This window comes from Natrix helvetica (genome assembly GCF_964273705.1).
Source record: "Natrix helvetica genome assembly, chromosome: 7".
In the NCBI taxonomy this organism is placed as follows: Eukaryota; Metazoa; Chordata; class Lepidosauria; order Squamata; family Natricidae; genus Natrix; species Natrix helvetica.
The window spans coordinates 40,037,047-40,058,249 of NC_138558.1; the positions used below are offsets into that span (position 1 = coordinate 40,037,047).

The window sequence follows — 21,203 nt, forward strand, 5'->3', positions numbered from 1 at the left end:
CTTTGATTAATCTTTTCTTCTCACGGATTTGCTATCTCAACTTACACAAACTTTTGATGTTATATATCTATCCAGAAAGAAGCAGATATGTAGACAAAGTAAGGTAGAAGATTAATAAGTGGGGTGTATTTTTTATGATGGATATTAACTTGGACCTGCAGCGCTTTGAGAGGTTTTAGGATTTATATATACTAATTCAAACAAGACTGACTTCTGTAATAATAAATAATTCATACATTTCTTCTTGAAACATTATCTGGATGGAAATATAGGCAATGTAATTTATATAATGGACTATTTCTTGGAATATAATAATCACATTTAAGTAATTTATTACTAAATTTTAATTTAGTACAAGTTCTCCATAGCTAACATTGGGCTAATAGGCTCTAGGATGAATGAGTTTTTTCTTGTTCTGTGCTGTATTAGAATTTGTTTTTTAATTTTTAACTTAAAAATGTAAATTATTATTTTAATTTTCATTTATTTTGTGCCTTTGAGATGGTTTTTGACTCCTAGAAACTGCCTGGATGAGCCCCTGCAGTTTTATGGCAAGATTTTAGATGTGGTTTGCCATTGCCTGCTTCCGAGGGCTGAGAGAGAGGGACTGGCCCAAGGTCACCCACCCAGAAGTGTTTTATTGGAGACCTTTTTTAAAAGAAAAGAATCCTACAATACTCCCCATGAAATTACACTGTTTAACTATTGTCTATTACTGAGTAAAATGGAGAAGAATAAATTAATAATAATAATAATAATAATAATAATAATAATAATAATAATAATAATAATTCTTTTCTAGCTCAGTATTTGAGATAATGTACATCCAGGCAGAGAGTTCAGAGTTATTAACGTCAATATACTATGAGATCAGACCACAATACCTAGATTCTAAGTGGTAACAGGGGGACCTAAAGTGTGTGTGTGTGTGTGTGTGTGTGTGTGTGTGTGTGTGTGTGTGTGTATGCCCAAAATATAGTAGGAATATTTTATGCCGTTCCTAACCAATAAAAATAAACCTTGATTTAGGTGTGTGTGTGTGTGTATGTATATTATGTTTGTTCATTCATAAAAAACCAGTCATGTGAGAATAATCAGCTTCAAGGCACCAATTTTTCAAAATGCTACCTGTTACCTCTTCTCTGCTTACTTGTCCTTATTTTCTACTTTTTTTTATGAAGGAGTGGACTGTGGCCACCCACAATTTAAATATTCTTACGGGCCTGATGTACATCATAGAGGCATTCTTCAAATTATTCTGAAACTGGCATACTCCCTTTCTTTTAATTTTTAAATAGTATGAAATATCTAGAAGGTCAGGAGGGAAAAGGAAGCTTGCTAACACCAAAGATTACATACTAGGTCTCTAGGTGACATGTTGAGGTCTCCAAACCTAGAGCAGGGAAATGACAGCATGCAATGGATCCTTCGCCATTTAGTCTGGCATTTTCTTTAGACTCTGGAGAGAATATTTTTGCCAACATGTATTCTTAGAATGAACAGTATGTCCCTGTCAGGAATATATTCTGGAATGCCAGATGGTTGACAATGGTGAACTGGAAGACATGTAAACTAATAGATGATTTATTTTCATAGAAAAATATTTATTTATTTATTTTCATAAGCAATACGTTTTAATTTTTTTCCTCTTTTTTAATTGAATAATTGCTATCTGGTTTGAAATGCATTGTCCATATTGTTGTGATATGATGTTCATTAAAATGAAAAGATCAGATTCAAAGGGAACAAGCAGATCTGGCTTATATAATGTGTTACTGATGATGTGCACATACAAGAAACCATTGGCTATCTTACTATCAAACTGTCTGAAAGTAATCATGAAAGTAATTTAAATTAAACCCGGGGCGAAAAATAAGTTGATGTATTGTTGGAGCCCAAGTAGGAAGGAACATCCAAGGAGGGTTTATACCTGTGTAGCTTTTCATAACACGTAACAAATTGTACTTGCAATTGGTTTTAAAAGCAGTTCATTATAAAGCAGAATAACCTACTGAGTTCATAGTCCAGTTTCAGATAAAATCTTAAAATATTATGAAAGCCTACTTTTGTTCCCTAAAAGTAAGGCTTGTACAAATATTTAGCATGTTTTTCTAACACATTTATTTTAAAATGAGAACACGAATCTGACCAAATGCTTTCTGATTGTTGATTGGGAATATACTTGACTTAGAAAGTTTAAAGCTAAACTAATATGGAACAAAAATACTAAACGGTAGTGTGAGTTTATAATCTAAAATGAACATAAATGTTATATAATCAGGCTGCTAATAACATTTTTTTAAGAACTGAAGAGGATAGAAACTTAGATTTATCTTGAAACAACTGCTAGATGTTGTTAATATTATGTTTATCATAAGATAATTTACCCTTTTCTAATATACAGCAATTACATTTTCACAATTTAGTGCAACTATCACTCATTCTGCAATGCAAAGATATTTGCCCAAATATTAGGAAATAGAAACTAAGCTGCAATTTTATGTGTACTACCTGGGAGTCAATCCTATGGATAGGAACATACTTTTGAGAACACATACATAGGATTGGCTCATAGAATTCCTATCTATTTGCAAAAAATAAAGGAATGTAATGAAATTCTTATATTAGAGACATTAGAGAACTATAAATGTGTATATTTTACTTGAGAAATATCAATCTAACTGCACACATTTTTGTCATAAGTAGCTGTGTCAGAATGATAAAAGTGTACGATAGTTACAGTATTTATTTGATTTTATACCATAAAACATGTGGATGCTCTGTTACTTCATTCAACTGTAAGCTGCTTGAGAGTTAGACTAAGGTTAGAAGTATAAAGTGGCACTAGCTCCATCCCAACCAGTTAGGCTATTTTGGAATTTGAGATTTCTTCCATGCTAGTTAAAAAGTAATAATAATACATTCTAGGTAACAATTTGCTGTTGCTTCATAAAAATAAAAACCAGTTGTTCCAGACACCCTAACAGTTGATTCAGTTTGCTGTTTTACCTCTTGGGCTCCATAAGCCATCTCTATTGTTACCTTGCTATCAATCAATCAGAGAAGAGCTGGAAGGGACCTTGTATGTCATCTAGTCCAACCCCCTGCTCAAACAGGAGACCGTATACCATTTCTGACAGATGGCTGCCCATGTTGTAGATATAGCCACATAAATGTACTCTCATAACCGCTTGCAAGGTGTCCTTGAAACTCTTGACTGCTTCTGAAATTAATTTGTGACATGGAAATCTATCTTTATCTTTTCTCTTTTCACGTTAAGTTTTGGAATCCTAAAGGCATTCAAACTGAAGTATCTCCACCTATCAGATGAAAAATATTAGTATGATTACTTTGTTCTATTCATTTCTCTTTAAAGTAATGATGTAATCCGTCAGGCATAAGTGGGCCAATATGCCAAGGATGTGTGCTCTTCCTTTATACATCATTTAATATGATATAAATATGTGCCTCACGTATGGACACTTTATATCTAAGCAACAGTATAATCCACAGGTTACTACGAATGGCTGTTGTCCTAAAAATATGAATACGGAGGAATTTGCAATGGGTGAACATGCCTAACCTAGCAGGCTCTGTTACGATAGCGCAGGGCTAGAGTATGTCATCATGCCTTGGCCATTTTGCAGTGAAATCCTTTGATGGAATTCTTGAAATAGTCAGAAATGATTGCCCAGATGCCAACAATAGAATTGAATAAACAAGCAGATGCTTTGACAAAGTATTTTTCAAGTTCGTCTTTTCAAATTTTATTACTATTTGGTCCTTAGGTTACTTCCAATTGCAGTCTTTGCCTAGATTTTGTACTCATTTCCAGGTATAAGAAGCAGAAGAAATAGTAAGTTCACTTTACAAACTAGGGAAGCCTTGCAAAACTGAAAGGATCATATAACTAGCCAAAAATACACATGCTGGTGTCTGTCAAAGTAACTTTCAGCAAGCATCATCAAACCTCACTACTTGGTTCTTCCTTTCCTTTCCTTTCCTTTCCTTTCCTTTCCTTTCCTTTCCTTTCCTTTTTCCTTTCCTTCCCTTCCCTTCCCTTCCCTTTCTCCTTCCCTTCCCTTTCTTTTCTCCCCTTCCCTTTTTCCCCCTTCCTTTTTCTTCTGGGATTTTTTAAAAGTTAACTTTTAAGCCCTGCTTAAATTATCTAATGGACTTTTTATACAAACATATCCAGAAGAAAAAAAAGTTAGTAATTATTATCTCAGACGCGAACAGGTTTGTATTGCAAAATGTGCTCTGCAGTTAGAGCTACAAAGCATATCGCCTGCTTGTCATAATTCATTTTAATGGAATTTGCAAAAACAGTTTCAACGCATAAATAAAGAAAAGGCAGTTGTTTAAAGAAGAGCGAAGGAAGAAGAACGGGAGACATATTTAGGCAATCCCTCTTTGAAATATTTATTCCTACTAAGCAGATGGTTGCAACTGTTCTCTGCCAGATTTCCTTTCACACAGTATAACCCACATGCTGTGCCACCCAGTTTAGCTAGGCTGTACTTACTGGCGTGCCTTGCCCGGTGTTTGTGAGGTCTGCTGGGTTCCTTTTCAGAGGGCTGTTCGTCTTCCCCCTGCTCTGTGCCTTCTGATGAGATTCCCAAGGAGACTACAGAAGGAGGTGCTTCTGACTGCCCTCCTTCCACTTGAGACTCTACACACCCCTTTTCAGCCAGAAATCTGGATGCTTCTTTTGCCTGGTCAGAACAGTCCAGAATCACTTCAACCTTAGTTAGAGAGGGTTCTCTTCTCTCACCTTCACGAGACACTTGGATCTCTTTGCCACCAACAATCTGGACTATCTTGCCTGCCCACTGGGCAGAAGGCTCTTTTACCCAGCTAGTCGCTTCTTGTGTTAGGATCGATCCTGTCTCCAGGGGCTTGCTCTCTTGGACCTCCACAATCGTCAGACCAGACCCAGTGCTGCTGCTTTTATTCCTGTCAGGTGGAAAGGACAACTGTAACTCAACTGTAGAGCCAGGCTTGCCTCCAGTGAAGGCGGATGCCTCCGTGCAGTGTACTTTAGGGGCTTCGATCACTTTGGGAGGGATTTTGTAGCAGGGGATTATTTCTTGCTTTGCTCCAGAAAAACCCACAATAGTTTGCTCTGTATTTGTTGGGAATGTTTCCTCAGTTGGCACTATGATCTGCAATTCCTGGTGGGGACTTGGCATTGCTGTTCTGATTTGTAGTGTTGTGCTTTCTTTATATTCCTTATTTTCAATGTCAGTGAGGTTTTCATGTTCTAGTTCAGGACTTAAAGTTTCATTTGCCCCATTGGAGAATCTGCAAATATACAAATATACAACAAATTGAATAAAGTGTGCATAATTTGATATTCACGACCTTGCAAACCATTTTACATATTAGTATTATATATAGAAAACCGCCAGTTTGGTGTAGTGGTTAAAGCATCAGGCTAAAACTGGGAGGGCGCACTGCAATGGCTAATATAAATATGATCTGGAAAAGCAAATATATTGATATCAATACAAAAGGCAGGCTAGTTAGAACAATAATCTTCCTTATAATGATGTATGGAAATGAGAACTGGACACTAAGAATGGCTGATTGAAGAAGTGTCACTGCAAATCCTATTACAGGCTATGCTATTCTTACTATACATCTAAGGCTACAATTCTGGCTAATAATATGCACACTTTCTAACTGTCTGTATAGATTATTATTTTTTTTGCCAGAGGTGAATTTAAAATAAAATTAAAAGTGGGCTATAAATTTGGAGAGCCTAAATCTACATGGTACAGTCATTTAAAAGCTATATATGGTAAATGAAAACCACATTGCTCAGTATTGCTGAGTGATTCTTCACAACTAGTTTGTACCAATTGCTAGAAATACAATTTGACTTAGGACCAGCCCATAACATTTATTCAAACATGATGGAACCAGTGTGAAAGACAAACATATTAATTTATGAAGTCCTGTGATTGTAGCTGGTTTTCATCACATTGTGTTACTTGGACAATCAATGCTTGTGCTTCATCCATATACACAATAAATTCATAAACATTTCCTTGTAAGAAGGAAGACTGGGGGTAAGCCAGATAATTGTTAATCTTTATTGGTAGCTTGGGTTCTTGGGTTGTATATGTGCAGGGAAATATCAAGAGGGGGTGGGGGAGACAGAGATAAAAAGAAAGAAAGGAAAGAAAGGAAAGAAAGAAAAAAGAGAGGGAGGAAGGGAGGGAGAGAGAAACAGACAGAGACTAGATTTTGAAAACCTTTATGTTTGTATGTATGTATGTATGTATGTATGTATGTATGTGTGTGTATGTATATATATATGTTGTATTTGTACTGATAAATAAATAAAGGGAGACTAGGATAGATCTATTTCGAGCTAATTAGCTCTCATCAGCTAGCCATACCCTTACTGGGATTAGAACCCAGGCTGTATATATCTTAGGCAGGAGTCTTAACCACTAAGCCACGGGTTCTCTTCCTTATCAGTTGAGCCAGGGAAATAAGTATATATTTGTGTTACAACCCCTGGTATGCCTAAATATGGGAGGAAGGTCACACTCCCTCTTTAGGCATACCAGGGGTTGTAACACAAATATATATATATATATATATATATATATATATATATATATATATATATATATATATATATATATATATATATATATATATATATATATATATATATATATATATATATATATATATATATATATATATATATATATATATATATATATATATATACACATACATACACACACACACACACACATATATATATATATATATATATATATATATATATATATATATATATATATATATATATACACATACATATTTTCTTTACAGTCTCACACACACTAAACTGAAATATCTGGCACTTATTGGTAAGAATCATGTACTTTCCTCAAATAATTACTTATCCTGTCAGGAATTTGGTCAGAAAACTCAACTTTCTCAATTCTCCACAAATTCAAATTCATTATGTATTTGCTAATTGGTAAAGATCAACTTTCTCAATTCTCCACAAATTCAAATTCATTATGTATTTGCTAATTGGTAAAGATGACCCAGGAGATCAATTCCAGTTCTTTTACACTCATTATTCTCTCTCTGTCAAAGTGTTTCTATATATGAAGGCTGAACCAATTCAAAACTGGTATCATCCATGAGTGATTCCATGAGGCCCTGGGCATTTATTAAGCCAGTTAAATTCAGAAATCTAACAGTTCAGGTCCTGCTGCAGAGAAAATGCTGAAAACGCTTTTGCAAGATCTCTTTTAAGGCTCTGGAGCAGTTTCCTCCCATTCTCATTACTTTCTGCCTCCCCTGAAAATCATTGTTGTGATGTCCTCAGAGAGAAGTCCATACAGAAGTCCATTTTTAATTTGTTGGGATACTTTAACACAAGGAGAAATGTGCAATAGCACAACACTCTGCTTAGAATTGGGAAAAGGCTACGTAAAGCCAGTGGTTCTGTGGAAGGGACTTTAGTGCAGATACCTAAGCACCTTTTCTCTGTCCTGACAATATAGGTACTAATATTTTGCTAATATTACTTTGATTATGCAATGCAGTAGGAATTAAATTGGCAAAGAAGACATGGGTGATTCTTCTTATTTCTCCTTCCCTTATATAAGTTACAGTATCTGCACAGTACTTAAGATGAGTGCAATTGAGATGCAATTATTGAACTGACGTAGTCAATGCTTCAATGGGAGGGAGGGAGGGATGAAGGAAGGATGGAAGGATGGAAGGAAGGAATGGGAGGGAGGGAGGGATGAAGGAAGGAAGGATCCAAAAACTGTAATTTAGAAGAGAAAACCAGGAAGACTTCATATCATGATACAGTACCTTATGATTAGCTGATATATTTGCATTAATAAATGTTGCATTACAGAAATATTATCTATCTCTACAAACTTGATTTTAAAGAATTTAAATTCTATATACTGTAGCTCTAAAATATCATCATAGAGAATAAAGTTGCATACGGTAATAACATAAAGAAAAACATTGATCTTATTAATCATTGTTCAACTTGCAATGGCACATAATCTGTCATTCATTCATTTATTCATTCATTCATTCTTCATTTACCACACACTTACTCACTCACTCATGTATGTGTTTCTGGATTCAGTTCAAAATGATTGTGACCAGCTACTTAGGAATTTGCCTACAAATTCCTAAACTTTCCTGGGCATTAAGATCTGTTAAGTTCACAATCTAAAAATCACCAAGGCAAGATGGGTGGCATATAAGTTTCATAACAAATAAAATATAATAAATAATTAAAAGAATGTGATTCATAGGCTAATGGTTAAGGCTGTACTTTATCAGGAGGGGAAATACATCTGAATTCCTTTTACCTTTTGATAAGCATTTGAAGAGTGTCAGTCAGGCCTTCCATCAGAAGAAGAACTTCAGAATAAGTCAACTCAGCACAAGGGTTGCCATTAATAGATACCACTTCATCTCCTTCACATAACCCAGCCTTGGATGCTTTGCTCTTATTTCGAATCTAAAAGAGATTTGAATTTTTTTTAAAAATGAAATCATTATTCATCAACCAGTATGTTTGGCTTTTTTTTTTAAAGGGAAAATAGACTTGTCAAAACATCTGAGTTGATGTTTTTTCTTTATAGTAAAGAAATAGATTCCTTATACAGTTTTAAGCCATCAAAAACTTTTGTAATAATTATCAGTTTCAAATTTAGATTTTAACAATACATAATTGCATATGATTTTTTTTTAACAAACCAAGAATCTCAGAAACTATTGTAGCACTGGACTATGCTTTGTCCTGCATTCAAAATGCTAATGAGAGATTTGTCATGTGAATGGATCGGTGATTCAATTAGTTCATTACTATAACAGTACTTCAATACATATTTAAATTCAGCTACATATAAGAAGGCTGGGAAAGGGGACTATGAAGCTAACTGGTTATTCACATAGCATATAAATCTTACCATTGCACATTAAAGAGAAAAATGTAACTACTAATTTAAAGAAATAACCAAATATGAATATCACTTTAATAGTACAGTAGGAATATCTGCAGCCAGCATTTTTTTTCTATCTCTAAATGCAGCTCAGGAAATCAACAGTAATTGTACTTGAGTGTTGCTAATACTGCATTAACCTGTAGAGCAATATATATATATAAATGTTTTCCTTTGTAAGTTACTATAAGCAGGGAATGCTTTCTTTTTTTCAATAATCATATAATGTTTCTCTGTGCATTCTGAAATTCCAATCTAAAATGGTAAAATGCAATATTCTACTTTGATCTTCTATTTTACCCTGTTGCATACGTAGGCCTGATTTGGTATCAATGGAATTAATGTGAACTTAAGAGCCTTATGGGGGGGGGGGGGTTGACTTTCTTCCAAATGTGACATCTCCTGCCCTACCAATATTCAACATTCCTGCAAGATTCGCTAAGCATGAGTCATACTGAGCTGCATTAAAAATAACTTTAAAACCCAAACTCTTGGCTCATTGGAAACCCAGCTGCTTACACAGACTGGGTTAGACAGAGATTGGGATTTTAGTAGAATTAAAAAGACACAAGTCTTCATCAAAGCGTTTCCATTTTTAAATGAGACCTGAAATGTTTAATGGTACCAAGACCAGCATTAAAATCTACATTTTTGTATGTTTGCATAGTAAAAGAGGATAACGTTTTGATATGAGCTGCAACATTAGCTGGACTGTTGCATAAGCACTAGATATATTATCAAATATGGGCATGCACATTTGCAAAGACTTGGAAAATAGTTTGAAGAACACCCAGCAGTGCAATAACCCAGGCATAATAAAAATAATAGTTTCAATAATTAAAGAATCCTGAATTCCTATGCCTTCTTAACACCCATATGTGATGCTGCTTTACTCATTAAGTCATACTTTAGGTATTAATGTTAATAGGGAAGGAACTTTTGTGCATACAGTTCCACAAATACAGGTAGCCCTGAAAATCTGGAAAATGATATTTGGTGATAAATGTATAGGCAAGCGAGAACAACATTGAGGAATGGGAAAGTAAGATCTAAATGTTTGCACAATTTATGGCATTGCACGTTGCACTTAATGGCATATCTGAAACTATGTGCGATAGAGCTGGGGTGCATGAATATGCATAATTGATTACACTATAATTACTTAATAAAAAATAAAGCATAGAATAATTGCATTCTGAAGAGTGAGACCATTGGTTCATCCTGTCCCTTATTGTCAAAACTCATTGGATTTCACACAAGAGATTCATCAGGAAGGTTATGCAATGCTTCAGAATGTCTATGAAAGAGGTGCTTTTGAATGTGAAGAAGTGTGACATAATAAAACTATGTCTATTTCCAGGAAGCAACCATGTGAACTTTTTATCAGACAGGGCTGCTTTAATAAACTGCTGTTGATAACTGGTGTGGTCATGTGATACAGTGCTCTATGGCTATATTACTTAGTGACTGCAATTCCAGTCCCAATTGTGTATGTGTGGGTGTGGGTACACACACACACGGACACAGGTACACATACATGCATATGTATATATGTATTTGTGTTACAACCCCTGGTATGCCCAAATATGGGAGGAAGCTCACTACTCCCTCTTTCTGTCCTTTGGCTCATTACAGAAAACCATCCAGGCAGAAAACCATATTTTTATTTTTAATGTTGCCTTTTTATATTTGTGTTGTATTCGTGCTGATAAATAAATAAAGGGAGACTAGTATAGATCTATTTCAAGCTATTTAGCTCTCATCAGCTAGTTCAAATCCCAGTAAGGTTATGGCTAGCTGATGAGAGCTAAATAGCTTGAAATAGATCTATATAGATCTATACTAGATCTATAGTACACTTGATCTATACTATACTAGATCTATACTATACTAGATCTATACTATTCTAGATCTATACTAATCTAGATCTATACTATACTTTAAATAGATCTATACTAGTCTCCCTTTATTTATTTATCAGCACAAATACAACACACAAACACACACACACACACACACACACACAGAAAGTTAAATGAAGTGATAATGGAAAAAGAAATGTCAATACTTGGCACAGATTCAGTCTTAATTCACAAATAAAGTGTTGCTTTCTTCAGTGGAATTGGTACTTCAATAATAGCTTTATACTAGTATTTTCTTCTTTTCCTTGCAGTCTGTAAATATCCATAAACATCATCCACAACAGCAAAAACTGATACCATTTAATATTTGGTTAGATAAAAACTTGATGTTGAAGAACATGAAAAAGCTGAAAAGTCATATGTCAGTGCAAGGATGAGGTTGTTATTACAGTGTTCATTGTATCACTCATTTTTTGATATCAGGTATATTTTCCTGAACATTGAATTCTGTTAGATTTTTATTTCCACCATGCAATTTTCCTGTGGTGACCATTGTGGCAGCTGAGTCACATCAATGCTTAACCCATTTTAACTTGGTTAAAAACTACAATTTACCTTCATACCATTTTGCCACCTTCACACTGCTTTGCAGCCAGACCTTGGCTAAGCATACTTTAAGCTCTATGAATCCGTCCTTCAAAGAAATTGCAAATCATAAGGCTCCTGAGAACAATTTCAAGTGAGTAATCCTTGGCATTGTTGTGAGCCATTCATCTTAATTGTATAAAATACCAAGCGTTCATTGGGATAATAACAAAGCACTCTCTGTAGCTTTTTGCTCCGGCCATAAAAGATAAACATTTACAAATATGGTGTGGTATGCTGTGAATGTGTTTCCTTGAGGAAATACATAAACATTCATGCTGCCTTGGAAAAAGCAAACTTTGGAACTGTTTGATACCAGTTGCTATGAAATAGAATGGTTGTTGCTTGGAACATCAATACAATTTGTTCCCATTTTGCATTGTATTTGCTATAATTTCTAGCAAGCATGGCATTTGAACTCAAATCCACTATAGTCACAGACCTTGTATACCATTCCAGTATGATTTAAAATAGCCTTCTATATGGTAATGTGATAATAGATATGTGGTAACGTACTAGTATTTATTCTCTTACAACAGAGAAGTATGTATACTTTACAAAATAATGCATATTAAAGGAATATCTCCCTCTATAACATGATATAAGGAAGGAACAAGTGGTGTAGAACCGGTTTGGTCTAATGGTTAAGACACCAGTCTATAAACCAGGAAACAGTGATTTCTAGTCCTGATTTAGGCATGAAAGCAGCTGGGTGACCTTGGGCCAGTCACTCTCTCTTAGCCCAACCCACCTCACAGAATTGTTCTGTGGAAAAATGTAGGAAAGTATGCTGGATATGTCTTTGAATATTAGTAGCTTGGGTTGGTAGTAATGTTGTTGGTTTGAGCTCCGAGCTTGATGATTTGGTTGCAAACGTTTCATCCCCATTTGAGGAGACATCTTCAGTGTGCTTTGGATTGTGCTTGTTTGAGGGAGCACTGGCCTTTAAATACCTTTCTGAGTCCTGGTCTGATTTCTGGTTGTGTGATTGGCTGGATGTAGTTGCTGAGTCATAGTGCTTTGTAACTGTGATGACCTGGGGCATGGCACAGAGGCCACATAGGCAGCTGGCAGTTCAAACCACTCCTTTATTGCTCAAAAATTCCCATATTTCTGGCAAGTCCCAGAGCAAAGTAATTACAATCTCTCTCTCTCTCTCTCCCTCCCCCCCTCTCTCTCTCACACACACACACCTCCAGCAGCCTGTCCAGCCCAACACTGTGAGCACAGTGGGTGCAAAGCAAGAAATCCAGCAGGGAAAGTCAATGAGTCCAGGAAGCAAAGTAGCAAGGTAATTAATCCAAGAAGCTAGGAAGAAAGCAGGAATTCAGGAAACTTCTAACATCGGCAACAGCACTCAACACTCCAGGAATTCAGTGTTTGTTCCCAACAAATTCCCCTCCCTACAGCGTCTTCTTAAGTCTCAGGTGTGTGCCTTGGGGAGAGGGGTGGGGTGCTCTCCTACTGAGTAGTCGGGTCAACCTATGCTGTTCCCACCTTCTCTCCACCCTCCATGCTCGAGGATCAGAAGGGGGGGCTCTTGCTCATTGCCTGACCTCTGTCTCTCATTTTCACTGCTTATCCTCTTTAGGTTATCCTGCCCCCCATTCCACCCTGCCTACAAGCCGTCCCAATCCTGAAAGGCCCTGGCCTGACTTGGCTTGCTCCTCCCCATTTTCCTCCAAAGCCAACGTAGCTGCCCCCTCGATCTCCGTTGGCTCCAGTTGTGGATTGTCTTCCTCTGCAGAATCAGGCTGGGACGGGGGCATGACAGGAACCCATGCAAAGCCAAGGAGGGAAAGGGAATTCCTGGAAGCCTGGTTTTCCACCAATAAATCAAATAGCAGACACAATGACATTGACCCAATCTACCAACCACTTAGAAGGAAAGAACAACATCAACCACCATCCTGAAGGCAGCATTTAAAGACCAACAAACAGTCACACTGCAACAAAGTTATAACTTGACAGAACATAAGAAATCAGACCACATCACACACAGCTGATCACATCAACCCGAAACCACACCATGACACCATCAGAAGACATCTGAAGAACACCCCCACCATTAATGTACTTCACACAGGCGGTACTTAAAACCAAGGACTATGACTTAGGAACTACAGCCAGCTAATCACACAACCCAAAATCAGAAAGGTATTTAATGGCCAGTGCTCCCCAGATAAGCACAATCCAAAGCACACTGAAGATGTCTCCTCCAATGGGGACGAAACATTTGCAACCAAATCGCCAAGCTCAAACCAACAACATATGTTAGATATGTTCGCTACCTTATCTTATTTGTAAAAATAATAAAAGTGGGATAAAACTAAATAAAGTAAGGAGAATATGCAATTTTCCATATTCCATATAATTAAAGACTATGATGGAAGGCTGGTGTTAAGCGATTTCCCCATCCTTGTGTTCTCTGGTGAATTATAGCTCCCAATGATCTTCAGCAAAAAGCATTCTGGAAACAAAAATTTTAACATGGTTGAAAAGGTAAACCCACAGCCCTAAATTCTCTATTTCCCACTTAATCCCTTCTTTCTTTCTCTCCAGAGAAAGCAAAGGCTCAGGAGCCTTTGTTCTCAAAATTATTTGGATAATTTCACATGGCTCAATAAGGCTTTTATACTTCAGGGCTCTAAACCTCGATCCAGTAGTTTGTATTTGATAGCACTACTTAAGAGAGTTGTCTAAAATCAACAAGATATGAAAAGATGCTTTAAAAGGACATCCTGACTTCCTTCCAGTTTTATGAACTTTGACTCTCAGAATTTCCCACCCATCATAACCATCACTGAGATTTCTGGGAGTTGAAGTCACACATATCTGGAAGGCCACCAGGTTTGAGAAAGCTTTTTAAAAGCATATTTTAATGTATTTATTTATTAAATACAGCATACCTAATCCACAGTGACTCTGGATCTAGATGAAACATTTTTTTTCCATAATAATGATGAGGATCTTTAATTCATCACAGCAGCTGTGACAGGAATACAATTTTGTGAAGTGTATCAACATTTTGTTCTGGCCTCTTTTTAAACAGAATTCTGGTGAAGACAAATTCCCATCATTTAAGACAACATTATCTTTCTATGCTAGATCCCTTCTGATAAGCAGGATACTTTTTTGTGTATCTTAAATATCCTGATGCTACACAACAGCTGCCTGCTAGAACTTTCAAAGGTTTCCTTTTCTTTCCTCTGTTGCAGAGAATGTTGTTCCCCATGAAAGGTGAGTACTAGAAGATAAGAGTCTTCTTTTAAGCATCTTTGATTAACCACAGAGTATTGCATGGGAATATGTTCCATTAATCCAAGACCGAATTATTTGGAACATAATGTCTATCTTTCTTGAGATTACCTTTCTATCTTTTTGTAGTCCATCCTATAATCAGAGCCTGACCTAGGCATAACACTATATTGTGTTTGGCTAAATCCACACAGTCACCCACACGCTTGTGACGTCCCGACTGGACTACTGTAATGCTCTCTACATGGGGCTCCCCTTGAGATGCACCCGAAGGCTGCAGTTGGTTCAGAATGCGGCCGCGCGGGCAATTGTGGGAGTTACTAGGTACTCCCACATAACACCTCTCCTGCGCGGGCTGCACTGGCTACCTGTGGCTTTTTGGGTGCGTTTCAAGGTGCTGACTATCATCTTTAAAGCGCTCCATGGCACAGGACCTAGGTATTTGCGGGATCGCATCCTGCCCCATACATCCCTTCGGCTGATCCGCTCTCACAGGGAGGGACTCCTCCGGGTGCCGTCCACTAGGCAGTGCCAGCGGGCGGTGCCCAGGAGCAGGGCCTTCTCTGTGATGGGCCCGACCCTCTGGAATGACCTCCCCCCCGATATCAGAATAACCACCGATCTCTGCTCCTTCCGTAAGAAGCTTAAGACCCACCTGTTCAATTTAGCTGGCCTGGCCTAATCGCAGTTTAGTCCCTCAAGTCTGTATTTTAAATTTTTAGGGGTGGGTTCTTAGGTTGTTTTTAATTTTTATCACTTTGTACAGCCTATTGTTTAATTCAATTTTATGGGAATTTAAGGGTATTTATTTTTGTATACGGTTTTTTATTGAGATGTCTGTACACCGCCCCGAGTCCCTTCGGGGAGAGTGGGCGGTCTATAAATCTAATAAATCTAAATCTAATCTAAATAAAGACTAATAACTGCAAGCTAACAAAATATATACCAGCAGACCTTAGAAATCATGTGAGTAATGAACTACGTTCTTGTGATACCTTTACTAGTGTTGGTTCCCAGTTCACTTTCGATTCCAATTTAAGTGGGCGTCTCTTATTTATAAAACTGAACTGAAACACTGACTCATAGGCATTCCAACAGGGCTTTCCAAACCAACAGTTGTCATCATCTCACCTTACCAACCATTCTATCAAAGAATCTGAATTTTATCATGATTGAAACAAAATCCCCACTTTTATCAAGAATTTCTAACTTAACTAACATTGCTCAAAAGAGTTATTTATACTTCTCCATCTCTCAACACACGTTCTCTCAAGACTTGAAGGTTTCGAAAATAAATACTGCTCAAATGCAAAAAGATATGCAAAAAATGCTCCATGTCTTTCTTCCATGCCACATTTTGCTGACTGTAATCACCCCCATATTCCCACATTTCCAAGTAGGGAATCCAGAAAGTTGCTACTGAATGCACATATGTTCCCTGATTGACAACCAGCAAGTGGAACACAGGCGTCCTCTTTTCCTTCCCTGCCCAGTTTTGTACTTCCCATCATGCCTTGCAGTTCATCCTTCAGCCCATTCCTAAGTACTTAGCCATCTGGAGATTGCTTTCTGTCTTACTGCAATAAAGGAGTCATTCTTTCAAATGGCTCTGCTTGTAAAAACCAGAAATTCTAGGGCAGTTAGCAGGAGTACCACTTAGATCTTGTCTGCATCCTATACATGGTACGCCAGTTAAAAGTTGAGAACCGGTATTCTATATTACACTCACTTGCAATATTTTCAAAGGACCAATAAATATTTTAAAATAAGAATTTCTTAACCAAAAGCCTTGAAATTGAATAGAAAGGTCTAAATTGTATTTAAAATAAAATTTCACCTGAAGCAACAGAGCAGTACGTCTTGAGCATTTAAGAATTCATTGGGTTAGGGTGGCAGTGAAAATCTAGCACTGCTAACAGATGTTTGGGGAAAAATGATGAGTTGCTTTAGTTCTTCTGTATATTTTCATTCGTAACTTCATACGCTGAGACCAGGTAGAATGTTTATTTTAAAAAATAATTCTACTTCTTACTTTCAGATAAATGCTTAGAAATGAGTTCATATTGAAGCATTAAATTGTTCTGCCGACATGCTTCAATGCTCTTCCATTTCATTTGAAAAATAAAATTAAAGTAAAATAAACCTAGGCAGTTTGTGTTAGAATTTAATTGTATAAATATCTTTAGCACAAGCTATCCTTTTTTCACCTATGTTGGAAAAATGCAGAAGGCAGCCTCGACAACCTGTCAAGTCTGTTGCAACAATAACATACTGAATGATAACAGAAATTGCTTGCAGTATTGAATAATGCATACCGTGCCTCAGGAAATACTACACCTAAATCTGATCAGCGGTAGATTCAAAGTCACTTATTTTCTCATCTGAAAATGAGAACTTTGGTAATAAAATAGGGAAGGCATCACTTGAGATTAAACTCACATCATAATATATCAGACTGCAGTTTATGTGAAAACTTCCATCTATATATTTGTGAATGTGGTCACTTTTTATATGTTATCTGAATAGACAAGAGTTGCTTATGACTAAAACAGATGTTTGCTTTATATAACACTACAGTGCAGAAGTGACTTAGTAAACATATATCATAAAGGCAGAAATTTACATCTGAATATACATGTCTACAATTAACATAGTAAATTAGTATATGCTATTTTTGACACGTATTCTAACTGTCTCTCCATATTTAATTAAAATAATGTTTGTAACATGATGACTCAGTTACTTTGGATTCTAAATTGGGCTACTAAAATACAAAACATGCTATGTCCCAACAAGTAAACCATATAACAGATTAACACAATGGCCTAATTCACACAATATGCTAATGCAATGTTTGGCTTCTCACAAATTGCTAAACCTCAAACTATGCAATCACTCTAGCATGCTAGTGAATGTAAAATCACCTTGTGAGTTTTGTCTCGCAGATATCTCCCCAATGTACCAGGTGAAAAGTGATGGAAACTCTAACAAACACTTAATTCAATTTTACAGCTGAAACAATATGTAAAATAATATCTCAGGGCTCAAATATAACTCATATATATATATATATATATATATATAACAAAAATATAACTTCTAATTATTTTTCACTACAATGAATGGATTTGCAATTCTGGCAGACAAAAATCCACTCATAGTTACACAGCAACATCCATCTCATAAGTCCAATTTACACTATGGGATTAACTAATTCAAAAGAGGTTTTTAAAAAAATACTGATTCAGTTCCCTAGAAGGAAGTTAAAACATTTCAGACAGATATAGGTCCAACTCTTCATAAACTGTTCCTGTGAAATATACTCCACCATCTCCCTGGGTAACCGATTAATGATCAATATGACATGACTTCAGGTACATACATTTTTTCCCCTTAGTCTTTTTTGATCTAAGTGTTCTATGTTGGGCAAAACAGTTGGGCAAAAGGGTGCATCATAGCACACACTTTTTCAACCAAGTAGGCTAACTTACTGATTGTGTCCCAAAGCTTGGATCTATAATTCCTGTGGAATTAAAATTTGGCAAATTTTATAAAACATTTTATGACATAAAACATCATAAAATGTTACCTTTAGTCAACTGCTAATGTTTGACTGTGCTGTACTGTTCAACATGGGCTACTTTCAGGGCAGAGAAATATCTGAATATCTTCCTGAATTTTAAAGAATTTCTCCAGTGCATTAGAAGCTCTCCCATTGTTGAAGGCCATAGTTATGGAATTTGGCAAGAAAATATTTCTGAAGCAATGACCCAATGGGTCATGGGTTGTCTAATCAAATCTAAACATGCCCAGATCCTTTGCTCTCTCTTCATAAATTTAGTCTGAATAGTAATTGAGGTATCTCGAATCTGAAAAGGACTGAATGAGTCAAAATAAACAAAACAATTTCTTATTCGTTGGTAACTATCCTTCCATTGATATGCTTACAATGTGTAGAGCACGATGCAGTAATCCAAACAGCAGGTGACTAAGGCATGGGTGACTATGAGCAAGGCCTTTCAGTCATCTCCAATTTCAGAATTTCATTAGTATTTTGAACAGCCGTGTTGTTTCTTCAACTAGTTTTTTTTCTTTACCTGGGTTTTAATTGTATTGCTGCCATATAACTATTGCAGGATGAATTACTGTCTGATGGCTGAATATCACACCTAAATATATGGCAGTGAAATGGGATAAGACATAGTTCTGGATCCCGTAGAAACATTACCTGGCATGAATGCATTCTTAGGCCTTCTGAGCAATCTTCTTTTCCATTATTCTACGTACTGTATATAATATTACCCTTCCTGGTCCTCTTCTCTATGATTCTAAACATATGGATCAGTATTAAAGCGTAGGCCAAAAGGGGTCTTTTTGACAAGGGCAAAGAAATAACCAATTGCTTGAAGATTTGCTTGAGTTCCAAAAGTTATATCTAAATGGGTACTTATTATTATCATCGTGTTAATGAATGCTCTTTGGCAGGAGTCCAGGGTGACCAACTGAGGAGGGATGAAGTAATGATCCTCAAAATATTATTTGGCAAACTGACGATACAGCACATTTCCCAACAGTGAGCATCAGGCATCATACTGGAGCTCCATGTTTTAAGAGAGGATATTGTGCTAGTCTCTATTTCTATTTAACTGGCGTTTGTTCATGTTTTCTCCATTCTCAAATATCTTCTGTAGAAATAACATTTACATCACCTCTCCTGCTAATGCTTTCAGAGCGTATGACTGGGAGAAGAATAACAGATAGTACTACTCTTAAGATACCACTATCAATTTACCTATACAGCCATTATTATTGCTGGATCCATGCTTCTTAATAAACCTCTTAGAAAAACATTATTTTGGAGTACTAAGGGAAAGGAATTATTTCTTTCCTGCTTTTTCACACAGGTTTTAAAGAGGGAAATAATGAAAACAAAATATCATGAAAACCTGTTCTTGGATTCTCCTCTAACTGTAGGACCGGGACCAAGGAGGTCATTAAAGAACTTTGGTTGTACGAAAAAGTATACATTTGTACACTCCTTCCACACAAAGAAGGTTCTTGTAACAAGGAAGTACTGGAATCTCTGTGCAACTCAAGCGAACGTGCTTGTTTTCACCTCAATGTATTTTTGCTTTCTAGGCAGCATCAGTTCCAAAATTGCTGGAATCGTGTTGACTACCCATTATGCTTGATCACAATTACAGCAGAAATAAGCTTCAGTGCAGCTGCTCATTATATCTTCAGTCCCCTGGGCCTGTTTCTTCCAATGGGTCTAGTTAATTGTTTTCCTGCCTGTGGTGACACAATAAACCAGGAAGATATACTTCCTTTTGCCCAGAGGGAATAATGGAAGCAGCACAAAGTGAGGTAAATATATTTTATAAGGATCTTTTTCACTCAGTATGCAATTATCACTCACAGTGATGTCATTTGTCAATGCTGAAATGAGCATTCAAAGTGGTATTTTTTGCTACTTGCCTCATCGCTCAAGTAGCCTTCCAGTTAGCACCAGGAGCTACAAAGCAGACAGAAATCCAGTCTGTGCCTAGCTTGTAAGTAAAGCAGTTATAGCAGGAATTAACACAGTGCTCAGATTTCTGGGGAATGGCTTAGTCTCTGTCTGCTGCTTCTTGCAACACTTCCTTTAGTTGCTGTTTTTAACAAAGAAGAATATACAGAATAGAGGGTAGGGTGTTTTCTCACCATATACGATTAGTATCACATTAGAAATATTTTTACTCTAAACCTGCTACTAAATCCCCTGGGGTTACCAAGAAAAAAGAGACCCACTATTTTTCAAAAGAATAGTTATCACTTTAAATGCATGATAAACACATTTGTTTAAGGTCAAGACATTAGAGCCCCAAGTTCCATCCCAAACTGACACGTTTCTCTTAAGTTACACTTGTTTAATGGAACATAAAAAAGCCTATTAGTTCACAATAATTTTGTCTCTTTGTATGGTTTTTGGACTTTTGACCTGACAAATGGTGGTTTGGTGTGTTAAGCAATCAATATTCACTTTCCAGGACTAAATTAAGGTTGGCAGAGGGCCCAGGACAGGATTTACTTAGAAAATTCTTCAAAATATTAGGCACTTATTCCTCTGTTCATGACTCCACACTGTTTGTCAGTCTTTAGCAGTTTAAGTCCATGTGTGAGATTCAACTTTCCCAGACATTTGACCTTGCCCCTGCTTTGAACCGGAAACTCAGCTGAAATTTCCTGTATTTATTCATTTAGTATATTTCCAGGCAGCTTTTATATTTTTTTTTAAAAAAGGAACAAGTTTATAGTTATAGTTATAGTTTATTTAATTTATAGACCGCCCCCTCTCCCCGTAGGGACTCGGGGCGGTGTACAGACCATTCATAATCAAAACAACAGAAAATAACATAAGACACAGAGCAGAAACAACACA

The 21,203-nt window shown here is 36.5% G+C and overlaps 1 protein-coding gene across 1 annotated transcript in view; it reads right to left on the reverse strand.

The window, feature by feature from the left end:
- The window catches only part of SYNPO2 (synaptopodin 2), an 87,593-nt gene that overhangs the window by 14,684 nt on the left and 51,706 nt on the right, over positions 1 to 21,203 (reverse strand). Inside the window, exons 2-3 of the mRNA XM_081959567.1 lie at positions 8,382 to 8,533; positions 4,526 to 5,304 (exon numbers count right to left, since the gene is read on the reverse strand). Of these exons, the coding sequence (XP_081815693.1) occupies positions 4,526 to 5,304; positions 8,382 to 8,533 (931 nt within the window). The remainder of the gene's footprint in view (positions 1 to 4,525; positions 5,305 to 8,381; positions 8,534 to 21,203) is intronic.